Raw genomic sequence first — 12,568 nt, 5'->3', positions numbered from 1 at the left:
TTCAAGTTGAAAGTAGCTCCGGTAGATTTCGTGAATCATTTGATGTGCTCATGCCGACATCATGTCCCGAGGAAATTTCTGTTATTTTTCCAAATGTACTTCACATAAAGTTGCATGTGTCTTTACTAGAGCCGGGTTAGTTGTACTATGTTCTCCAATCCTTTTCCTGCCGTGATTGGATTTGTCTGCCATTAGGACCTAAGCTACGCTACGGAATCTTCTCTTATTCAGATTACCTTTCATGCACATGGAAAGCTGTGGCAGGACCCATCTAGAGTGGATTTGTGCTGGATTAATTTTGTGCTTTCCTCGTCGCCATGATGAAAAAGGAGGTAGTGGTTTTTTTAAGTCTTGAAATTTTGGCTGGTTTGGACTTTTTTTTTCGGTTCGTAAGTGGTGATTCCAATTCTTTGAAACATGCTCTAGTTGCCAGTGCGGTTTTCGTTTTATCCCCCGTGTCAGAATGAGCATCCTACCAAATCACATGCATGGCTTACCACAACGGATGATGCCCAGCTGCTGAGAAAATATCCGGTTCTAGAAGGAAGTGTCTTGAACAGGGGATTTCTTATTACTATTTGGTAGCCTGTCTGTTCTTTTGTACGGTTCACCTGCTGATCCTACCGGTTACACGCACGGGATGGGGACCCAAAGAAAACTTGTTGCAGTTCCGTGAATATTTTGGTGAACAACTCACAGTTACCTCTCCGTGTTGACGGACTTTTCTCTTTTACGCGTTCATGCATCTAAACTGTGCAAATTGGTAACTTAGGTGTACGTTCAAATATTTGTGCTACTTTTTTAAAATAGGGATCTTATTTTAAAAATATAGTATAAATATTTGAACTTAAAAATAATTAGAAATGATTTGTGCTACTTTTTTTAAATAGGATCTCATTTTAAAAAAATAGTATAAATATTTGAACTTAAAAATAATTAGAAATGATTGGAGATACACCTAAAGATCACCAATTTAGGCTGCTCCTTTTCCAGCTCAGCTAGTCACGAACCTTTTGTGACAAGATGATCGGTCTCTCGCTGCGCACCACCCCTTTTAGCCTTTTTTCCCCCCTGCCGTGTATACTGACTAATCGTCATCATCATCTATCATCCGGCACACGTTGCCAGCATGCGGCATGGGCCCTTTTTATCAGCCAGTATTTGGGACGCATCTTGTACCTCACTCCATGTGCCTTTGTTCTGGCTCGGCGGCATTAAGAATTCCGGTTGTCACAAAGCCATTAACAAGTCCCAATCCTTCTCGTCGTTTTCAATTCTTGGACCAATTGCGGACCGAATACGACCTCGTTCCTTTTCTTTTGCGTTGGCTTCATTTCTTCTCCAGTCCCACGGACAATTCCAAACGACAGGGGTGCCCCCGCGTTTTCCAGTGCGCTCTGTTTACTTTTTGACCCCGTCACGATCTCTGAGGCTGAGCTCACCGCCGACGCCGTGGCCCGTGGCGGGAGATCAGCCACCAGTTTAAGCTTCAGCAATGACAGGGTGCTGCCATGTCATCTTGTGTTTTGTCTATGTGATCCGGCCGGCCCATCAGGGGTCGTGACTCGCGACGCGGAGGCGCGAGCCAACTCGTATTAGATCTGGGGTGGTTGGCCTGATAGGGTCAGCTGGATCGTGGCTTGGGAAATGTTTATGCAGGGGGGTAGTCTTTGGATATAGGAATGGTCCTCGTTTTCAGGGAGAGGTTGTGCGCGCGACGTGGTATTCTGAGCAGAATCTCACATCCAATCCAACTACGGGCAGGAAACAAAGAAGTTTCCTGCTCGGACAGAAGAGAGACACTGCTGGAGCTGGAACGCTCCGGCCGGTCGCCCACTGAGCAAGTCGGCATGGAAAGGCCAGAAGAGAAAAAAGGACGCGATTATTGAACCCAGTTGCCTTTCCATGTCAGCCGAGGCGTACTCCGCGCTGATCATTCCCTGGAACATGACCGCATGAGTGTACGCTGGTACAGCTAAAAGCTACTAGTTGTGTTTCGCACATCAGTGCGGCGGGTACAGGCAGGCGGCCAGCCGAGACGAAACCACCACCCCCTTTTGTGCTGTTCAGAGAAGCCAGGAACACTTTGTTGGGGTCATGCATGTTCCTGCACGGCAGGGCCCTGATGGCTTCCGTATACCTGATGGCTTCACGTGTGCAAATTCTCGCGTGCCACAGCATAGAAGTAAGTAATGGCGTCACAACATCTGTCGTAGACGTCACTGAAGACCATTGTCAGTCCGTACCTGCTCTGCAGCGGCGCATCCACCCCTTCTCCCTCTTGAACACGACGCGGCGCCCCCGCTGCTTCGACCTTTGGCATCCTTCGACCTGAGTGCCCAATGCTACCTTCGTTGTTGGCGATCCGATCTCCTTTCTCCGATCTTTTGTCTCCGATCTCTGCTGAGTGGGGCTCCAAGGATGACGCGGCCGATGTGGCACGGGCTGGATATTTTAGACGCAGCTTCTCCTGCACGCTGCACTACATGGGCGTTTCTCTTTTCTACCGTTGCGGCTAAAAAAAAGGAAGTTTGGCTGTCGCTGGACAGCACTAGGGCCGTCGTCATTTTCAAACCTTAGACCAACGACTAACGGCAGCTCCACCTCACGTACGTATTGCGCATTTGTGCTTGTCATTTTCAAGCCAAACGAAATGGGACGACCAAGGATCAAGTCGCCATTTTCTTTTGCTGCCCCCAAGTTTCTTCTCCCTTTCCATCCTATATGAAACAGTCAAACAGCTCGAAAAGTGCTCGCGCCGCTGCTCGTCACCACAGCCCATGTCGACGGTGGTTTGGGTCGTCGTCGTCAAGGACGCGCATGCAATCAGATCCGCCGATGGATCGGCTCCAGCTCCAGCTCGACAAAAATCATGCTGCTACATCATCTTGAGGTTTCGATGACTGATCTGGGCATCTGGCCGGCTGCAGTCTTGGGCTACGATTATACAATGCAGGGACGTACGTATACGATGGTCTTTGGATATACGAAGTGGTCCTTGCTCTTGATACTCCAGGGACAGGCAGTGCACACTGCACTGGATTGGAACAACCCCTGGAGGTTGAGTAGAAGCGACAGAGCTATAGGCGGTAGGTAGTGCGGGCTGAATGTCACATCGATCGAGCACATGCGCATTAGCAGGCAGCAAACCTGGCAGTATGTTGCTTCGGAGACTCGACAGTTTTGCTCTTGCAACTCGGCATCGTCTCGCTCAACATGAAAACAAGAATCTTCCGGCTCACAATGGATCATTCTTGTTTTGGCTATCGAGGCACTCGACATCGCCACACCCTGATAATTCTTTGGAACGTGCTCCAACTCTGTTTTGGCCATCGAGGCAAAGCAGGTGGGCAGCCAAGTGCAGTGTTCCTGGACGGCATGGCCCCTAAACACATGTTCCCGTGCCGGAGCAATGATCCCTCGCCACGCCATACACATTACGAAAACGTGATGGATTCGCATGTGCAAAATCTTGCAATTATGGCGTGGTCGTAACCTAGGATATGATGTTAACAATTGGCTAAATACACACCACACATACGAAGAAACATTATTGTCACAATAGGCTTTGTATGAAATTTTATGAAATTGGAGGGGTGGGGGCCTGTTGATTAATATTCCCTCCGTCAAAAATTATAATTTGTTTTGGCTTTTCTAAGATACATGTATTTTACTATGCATCTAGATATACACAATGTTTAGATACATAGTAAAAATTATGTCTCTAAGAAAGCCAAAACGAATTGTAATTTGGGATGGATAGAGTATACATTAGAATTTCTGATTTAGAAAAAATAGAGAAAAATATCACCATATTAGTTATATTATTGAGGATAATATCAGTAACAAATTATCCATTTGCACATGCCACAAGCCTACGCTTGGCTCACCAAGTACTTGCTCCTTGGTGAGCCAAGAGGAACTAGCTATGTTTTACTTGTTTAAAAGAAACTTATCACCAAATTTGAGCCGACTATAACTCATATAAATGATTTATCCTTCTCAACGAAACTCGACAATCTTATCCCTTCTTGGGTAATGCATAAGTTAAAAGTGTCCCCGTTATAATCAATATGGACAAATTCGATTTCACGTGAGGAGCTGAGGGGATGAGAAAAGGCAAGCGCTAGCGCCTGCAAGAGGCAGTCTCGCACAAGTCTCAATGCCTCGATGGTGCTCACGAAACTTTACCTCTCAACTTCCACGTGTTTTTTTTGGCATGCTTTGAATATGGTGGACCCTACATTATATTTCAAGAGGGTGTTTAGATTCAAATATTAAACTTTAGCTCATCCAAATGCTAATGGAGTATGCTAAATTTTAACTAAACTTTAATGGAGATATAAGTGTTAATAGGTGCTAAAGTTTAGTATTTAACTTTAGTCTATTTAAACAGATCTTAAATTATACCTCCCTATCATCACGCAATGTCGCGAGTTCTGTTATATATAGATGCTCTGAGAGTCGATTAAAATGGTACATTTTGCACACTTTCGGTGCACCAAATATTGTGTCCCCCTCTAAACGTGAAGAGTGAAGACAAGGCCCCATCGTTCGTCACCTTTCCTTTTCGGTGCCACTGAAAGCATCAGTACACTATCACAGTCGGCAAGGGTCCTGATCTCCAATCCATCAGAGCACATCTTCACTCGAACCACGTTCCATTCCCACCGGTCCGCATCGTTCCGACGCGCCGGGCCCACTCGCCGGCCGACGCCTCGATCGAGCTCGCCTCGCCGGAGCTCGAGCCGGCCGCCCTTTCCGCGCTGTCCGCTAAAAATACTCTCGACGCCCAGCTCCGGCGGTCTCTCCCGCTCACTGCCACGCCGCGCACTTAAGCTAAACCGAAAGCAAGGCCACATGTTTAACCACACTAATTAATTCGCTCTCACTCCCACCTGCAGCGACACGCCCCAAGTAAACAAATCCACCACGCACTTCCCTTCTCACCATTAAAGGCATAGTCTTTCTCTCTCCTCGCTCGCTTTCCCTCTCTGAGGGTGGAGTGGTTGGTGCTTCAGGGTGGCCTGGCAATAGGGGGGGCGCAAGCGGCAGAGAGATGGGGGGCGGAGGAGTGTTCCGTTTCTCCTCCATGGCCTCCTCTCCTCGGCTTCTCGTCCTGCTCCTCGCGTGGCTGTGTTGCGCGGCGGCGGAGGCGGCGGACACGATTCAGCAGGGGAAGTCGCTGTCGGCGGCGGAGACGCTGGTGTCCACGCCGGAGGGGGTGTTCGAGGTGGGCTTCTTCCCGCCGGACCCCAAGCAGCCCTCCCGGCTCTACCTCGGCATCTGGTACCGCGGCATCGTGCCGAGGACCGTCGTCTGGGTCGCCAACCGCGCCGCGCCCGCCACCTCGGCGGCGCCGTCGCTCACGCTCACGGAAACCGGCGAGCTCCAGGTCCTCGACGGCACTGCGGCCAATGGGACGGCCGCGCCGTCGCTGCTCTGGTCCTCCAACACCTCGCGGGCCGCGCCGCGCGGGGGCTACTACGCGTCTATCCAGGACTCCGGCAGCCTCCAGGTCCGCAGCGACGACGGGACGCTGTCGTGGGACAGCTTCTGGCACCCGACGGACACCATCCTGTCCGGGATGCAAATCGCCGTGCGGGCGCCGGGGCCGCCCGGGAGGGGGGGCACCAATGAGCGGATGCTGTTCACGTCGTGGGCCAGCGAGACGGACCCGGCGCCGGGGCGCTACGCGCTCGGGCTCGACCCGGCAGGTTCCGGCCAGGCATACATCTGGAGAGACGGCAATGACATCTATTGGAGGTTCGCTTCTTGCTTCCTCACTTCTCAAAAAAATTTTTTGGGCTGTACTGGCTACTGGGGCTCCCTGGAGTATCATTATTAAATTTGATTTGCCAACAACTTACAATTAGGCCATCGACTAGCTCAGAGTTGTTAGCTCACTGCAGTACGGTACCAGATGTTGGTGGTTGTGTTCTATCACCGTCTGACTCTGGAACTTCTGAATTTAGAAGGATATACCTTCGTTGTGGTTCATGCTCGGGGGCAACCCAAGATCTTTGTTTAGGCAATTTTGTTCAAATTTCCTAAAAAAAATTGTTCAAATTCGGGAGTTCTGATTGGTCAGTAGCCTAGTTTGCTTGTACTTTTTGTTGCTAATCCCGTGCTAGTTGCTTCAGTCTGTGGCAAGCACCTCCAGCTGTTGGCTATTCCGAGTTGGTGGTAGGGAATTTCGAGCATCTCCCTTTCATGGGTGATACTCATACCAAAGATTTCTTTCGTAGCTTTGTTTTATTATAAGAAGTCAGAAAGGACTGGAACTAGCTGTTTGGAGAAGGAAAACTTCAATCTGCCATAACAAAGTTTCTGGATCCCTGAATTGCCACAGCAAATTTGACACTCTTGATTCCAGTGCTTTTAAAAACACACATATCCATACCATTGTTGACCAAATTGTTCAAACCAGGCTGTGCAAAAACCATGCGGTGCATCCGAAAGAAGCAGTGCTATCTAGATGAGCGTCTAGATGCGGTGTTACTTCAGGAACCCAAGTATATTTTCTCTGGAGAAATGTTACCTCTCACCTGTAGTTCGTTGCTGGTGAGGACTGGCTAGTCAGTCCCGATTGGTTAGTCATTCGAAAACGTTTAACCACAGTTTCTTGATAGAGTTGTGAGTTTGCCACCCCCTTCCCCACTTTTGGCCAGGATTGTACCTGTGTTATACTGTGGCTCAAGCTCCATAGATTTGAAATACTGTTGTTCTTACATGTTATTAGAAGGGCATTTGGACAAATCTGAAAGAACGAAGTTATCATGGTAGCTATTAGTGCCAAGTTTCCACAATGAAGGGCAGTACAGGCTGTAGCTTCTAATAGCAGCGTAGCTACTTGAATATTGTCTCACAAGATGATTGATTTTCCTATTCAGAAAAAATGGTTGAATATGTCTTTGCATGATATAGCATAACTTGGTTTGAATCCTTTAACAGATCAGGGCAATGGACTGGGGTGAATTTTATTGGCATTCCATGGAGGCCACTCTACCTGAGTGGGTTCTCAATGTCAAATGATCGAGACTTAGGACTACACTACACATACACTGCAACAAACACATCTCTGCAGAGGTTTGTTCTTCAGCCAAATGGTACAGACATCTGCTACATGGTTAAGAAGTCATCACAAGAGTGGGAGACTGTCTGGTTCCAACCATCAAATGAGTGTGAATACTATGCTGCATGTGGTCCAAATGCGAAATGTACCGTGGGGCAAGATGGCAAGGCAAAATGCACCTGCCTGAAAGGTTTGTCTTTGAAAAATATTTAGAATACAAATATATTTTTGGATAATATATTAAGGGTGTCCCGCAACCAAAATAGGTTTGCAGTTTCCAATTTTGAAGGTGTGGGGAATTAGAGCTTGAAGTGGAACATGTGAACTATTTAGCTGTCCTACAAAAATTGCATTGGTTCATGCAAATTTCCTGCATCAAAACATTAGTTCTTTCTCGATTGAAAGGTTCTTATATAACACCCAATTGATTGAGCTACATATTCCAACCTTTTAAAAATTGTTCATTCAGAAGGGGTCCTTGACGCATGTACTTTCATTTCTGTTCCCTAATCATTCAGAACAATTTACTATACAACTTCAGTTAGGAACCCTAGTACAGGAATACATGGAGTCTTTTCATCTTGAAACCTAATTTTTTTTCCTACATGCTTAAAAACTAAATATCAACTACAGTCTGACTTCAAAATTTTGATTTATATCAATAGGTTTTCAGCCGAAGTTGTGGGACCAGTGGAATGCAGGAAACTGGAGTGAAGGCTGCACCAGGAACCCACCTCTCGGTTGCCAGGTCAACCAACCTGGGGATGGATTTCTTCCTATTGGAAATATAAAGTGGCCTGATTTCTCATATTGGATGTCTACAGTGGCGGATGAGACAGGGTGCAAAAATGCCTGCTTGAATAACTGCTCATGTGGCGCCTATGTTCACACAACTACAACTGGGTGTCTAGTCTGGGGTGACAAACTAATTGACATCCATGAGTTGCCGACTGGGGCATATACCCTAAACCTGAAACTTCCTGCTTCTGAGTTACGTAAGTAATGATGATGACCCCCCAAAAATGCACTGGCTGTCTTTAAACTTGTCTCGTGGTGTCGTATAGGTCCCTATACTATTAAAATGTACATCTAGGTCCCAAAATTTGTTAAGTGTGTCACTTTAGGACTAAATCAACCCAACTGGCAAGTAATTACAATCTACACATGTGGCACCCTAGCATGAAGCCTGAGAGAGGGATCCCCAGCCTCTATTGCATCCTCATGGTCGTTGCCTGCTATCGTGTATGCTGCATGTCAGGTGACGTGTTTGTTTGCCACATAGGTAAGTTTGTGCTGATTAGGGTGTTTTGGATTTCAAGTGGCACACTTAACAAGTTTAGAGACTTAGATGTGTATTTTAAGTGTTTAGAGACCTTAGATGACTTAGATGACACCGCAGGACAAGTTTAAGGACTGCTTGTGTATTTTACTCTTTCTATATTCAACACATTTAAAATTTTATGTTTATGCCAGTTTTTTCTGTCCTTGATAAGCAGGAGTACATCACACAGTTTGGAGAATAGCCACGATAGTATCTGCTGTGGTTCTTTTTGTTTTGTTAGCTTGCCTTGTTCTGTGGTGGAGGCGTGGCAGAAATATTAAAGGTAAGGTTCCATTTTACTTATCAATTATCATTCATGTGGAGAAATCCCTGCGGGCGCTCACTACTGTTCATCTACAAAGATTTTGAATGTAGAAATTAATCAAATTTTGGGTGCAACACTTATGATTATGCTAATAAAGGATAAACCTACCATTGTGTTCAGACATGCTGGATGGTTGGTTTCCACCAAAGATATTAGAGGCTTTAGTGAACCCTAAAACAAGCTAGTGGTTAGGGCTCGGGATCAAGCGAACTCCTTCATGACTATTAATCTATTATTAATCATGATGAATCCATGAATTTTGCTATGTGATTGCTCTGGGAAAACATTACCATCGTCAGTTATTTGAGGTATTCTCTAGCCAAGGTCACATAGATCGTATCTTTCGCTCGTAGGCTCATCAAAATTCAGCATATAAAAAAGCTTCTTTTTGTTATCGTAACGATATAAAGTTTTCAAGTGGTGACTATCAGTCACTGTTCTGTTGAAGTTTCATAGTTGGATATGCGATTAGTCAGGCCTCGCAGAGATTAGAAAAATTAAACATTTGTTATAACGCTGTTGTAAAAATTCGCTAAAAAGGTGTGAGCAGACATTTTCAATATGAATTCTTAGAGGCATGCATGATGTTAACTATCGTTTTTTTTTTGCAGATGCAGTGCATAGAAGTTGGAGGTCAAGGCAGTCATCTACCTGGTCCCAGCAGAATAGTGCTATGCTGGATATTTCTCAGTCTATTCGTTTTGATGATGAAGTGGAGGATGGAAAAAGCCATGAACTCAAAGTATACTCCCTGGACCGTCTAAAAGCTGCTACATGTAATTTTAATGACTCCAACAAGCTTGGAGAAGGAGGATTTGGTCCTGTCTATATGGTATGTTAACTCTCACAGATAGCAGTGACTTTTGTATTAATACTTGGCGTAATTATAATGAATATCATGAATCACTGCAGGGAACATTGCCTGGGGGAGAAGAAGTAGCTGTGAAGAGGCTTTGTAGGAATTCAGGTCAAGGCCTTGAAGAATTCAAGAATGAGGTCATACTTATTGCAAAGTTGCAGCACCGCAATCTTGTAAGACTACTAGGATGCTGCTTACAGAGAGAGGAGAAGATCTTGGTGTATGAGTACATGCCTAACAAGAGTCTAGATGCATTCCTGTTCAGTACGTATCATCTCCACCTTTCCATATATCTCAATTGCCCCTCTGAACAACAAATATGCTCACTGAGTTGTGATGACTGTGGATGGACAGATCCTGAAAAGCAAGGGCTTCTAGACTGGAGCAAACGGTTTGATATAATTGAAGGCATCGCTAGAGGGCTGCTATATCTCCACCGGGACTCAAGGCTACGTATTGTCCACCGTGATCTCAAGGCCAGCAACATCCTCCTGGACGCAGATATGAACCCCAAGATATCTGATTTTGGGATGGCGAGGATGTTTGGCGGTGACCAGAACCAGTTCAATACGAATCGTGTCGTCGGCACATTGTATGCACAATTCAGTAGACCAGAACAGGAACCACACCATTGCCACCTAATTATGACAACTTCAATCTTGTTTTTGCAGTGGCTACATGTCTCCTGAATACGCGATGGAAGGCATTTTCTCGGTGAAGTCTGACGTCTACAGCTTTGGAGTCCTGATCTTGGAGATCATCACAGGAAAGAGGGCTGTGAGCTTCCACTACCATCAGGACTCCCTGAACATCGCGGGATATGTAAGCGCATCGCTTGTCCTATAACCATATTTTCAGGCGTTTGTCCTCACGTTCCATTTTTCTGCTTGATGCCTGACTTCACGACCATTTATTTTCCATTCAGGCATGGCGACAGTGGAACGAAGACAAGGCTACGGAGCTGATCGATCCGCTGATACGAGCATCGTGCTCAGTCCGGCAGGTCCTGAGATGCATCCACATCGCGCTGCTGTGCGTGCAGGACCACGCCGACGAGCGCCCCGACATCCCCACCGTAATTATCATGCTGAGCAGCGACAGCTTGAGCCTCCCCAACCCGAGGCCGCCCACCCTGATGCTCCGCGGCCGCGAGCTCGAGTCGAGCAAGTCGAGCGAGAACGAACGGAGCCACTCCATTGGCACCGTGTCGATGACGCAGCTGCATGGGAGATAGAATAGCAGGAGCAAGAACTGAAACCATGACACCTCTATTTTTCTTTTTTTTTGGCCTTTCTGATTGTTGATAGTATATGCTGTTTGGTGTAGATTAGCTTTTATTTCTCCCTTTTTTTACGGTGGCGGAGGTGGATTTATATGAAAAATTGTATTTACATGACACGTAAAGTGGCATTGGTGTGTCATTGAGACCTGCGAAATTGAATCAATGTACTGCTGATTGCTGCTATTTAAATCAAACTTGGACAATTTTGATCAAATTTATTAAAAATAATAATATTTACAGTACCAAATTTGTTTTATTGAATCCATCGTGAAGTATACATTGACGGTGCATACGTTGGATATCATAGTTGTTACTATATTTTTCTACAGATTTAATCAAAATTAACTAACTTTAACTTTAACTTAGAATAAATTTAATACGATATGCAAATAAATAAATACAGAGGAGTACCAACCTCTTTTTAGGCCAAGAGTACACAATTTCTCATTTACCAACCCTGGGCAACGGGCATGCAGAATCTAACCGGCGCGTCGTGCTGGTCGCAGTCGCAGCCGGGGGAAAAAGTTTAAACAACGCTGCTTCGCTGACCGAGAGCCGCCACGTCGGCGGATGTTCCACACCCCAGCCCGGTAGCGCACGTGCCCGCGCCCGCCGTTGGGTTTTCTCCTCGGTGACCGTCGCCGCTTGATGTTCCCCCGGCCGCGTCGCGAGTCGCGACTGCACGACGCCGCACCGGTCGGTCCGCCCCTCGCGTCGCAGCCGTGATGCCTCATGTGCGGGCGAGTGTTCTGCTGTCGCAGCTGTAGCTCGGTCTTATAGCATTTTATTAATTTCAAGCAACGTTACATCCAGATGATACAATGGAGCTTGAAAAGGATCCTGACCTCTGCTTTAGAAGCACACAACCAAATAAAAGGTAACAAACACTCTAATAAACACTCTAATAACTATCAATCTGTAGATTAGACCGCTTCCCATACGTCCGGAGCCATTTGCGCCAAACGTTAAGATGCCGCTGCAATTAAATTCTATGTAGTAGGTTTCTGAAGGATAGCCCAAATACACCACAGATTGTGAACATAACCTGCAAAAAGGAAGTTTGTTTGACCCTAGCAGATCCTGATACAGGATTGAAGAGGGCAAGTGGGCCGATTCAGACCGTTAAACTATCTGCAGATCATAAGAGCGATTCAAACTAATGTGAGCATTTTGCGGGCTGGGCTGAACCGACCCAAGCCCAAATTTTTCGGGCCTAAAATCAGTGACTACGCCCGTCCAATAACTCCTCAAACTGACAAATTCGGACCTAAGTCGAACTGACAAATCCATCTAAAAAAATGAATAAACACATGAACCTCGGCTTAAATACCAGATTCAAATATTTTTTCTGAGTTTCGAAAATGTAGGTTTGCTAGAAGTTCGAACACCCCCCCCCCCCCCCCCCCCCAATGATTCTGCGCTACGTGAGCTGCACAACGCGTGTGCAATGGACGTCTCTATCTTAAACATGAATAGAAAGACATGAAGCTCGTCTCAAATAAGTAATGCAGAACTGGTTGTTTTTGAAGTCTTGATGCTCCAAGTTAATAAGTGGCGGAACGCATCTGAGGCGGCTGTCCAGGGCCACGCGCCATCGGCGACCCCAGAGTCAAGTCGCCAGCCGCTTGGCATCTTCCGGCACCGGCCAACGGCCAACAGCCCAACAGCAGTAGCCGTGTTTCGACCGGTTTTTAACCATTTCTCGC

General features: G+C 46.4%; 1 protein-coding gene across 2 annotated transcripts; it reads left to right on the top strand.

Moving 5' to 3' along the window:
* Window positions 1-4,984: 4,984 nt before the first annotated feature.
* LOC112881469 (G-type lectin S-receptor-like serine/threonine-protein kinase B120) lies at window positions 4,985-11,056 on the top strand. Of its 2 annotated transcripts, none has more exons than XM_025946169.1 (9): window positions 4,985-5,766; window positions 6,955-7,265; window positions 7,741-8,070; window positions 8,569-8,679; window positions 9,333-9,553; window positions 9,634-9,844; window positions 9,935-10,172; window positions 10,252-10,402; window positions 10,506-11,056. In XM_025946169.1, exons 1-9 carry the CDS (start codon window positions 5,060-5,062, stop codon window positions 10,812-10,814), a joined length of 2,589 nt encoding a protein of 862 aa, XP_025801954.1. In that variant the 5' UTR covers window positions 4,985-5,059; the 3' UTR covers window positions 10,815-11,056. The 2 variants fall into 2 exon arrangements, with proteins under 2 accessions (XP_025801954.1, XP_025801955.1); XM_025946170.1 differs by having other exon boundaries at window positions 4,986-5,766; window positions 8,572-8,679.
* Window positions 11,057-12,568: the final 1,512 nt, after the last annotated feature.

This window comes from Panicum hallii, chromosome 2, assembly GCF_002211085.1.
Source record: "Panicum hallii strain FIL2 chromosome 2, PHallii_v3.1, whole genome shotgun sequence".
NCBI lineage: Eukaryota > Viridiplantae > Streptophyta > Magnoliopsida > Poales > Poaceae > Panicum > Panicum hallii.
Note: the sequence above shows the minus strand (reverse complement) of the source record. Positions and strands in the feature narration are given on the sequence as shown.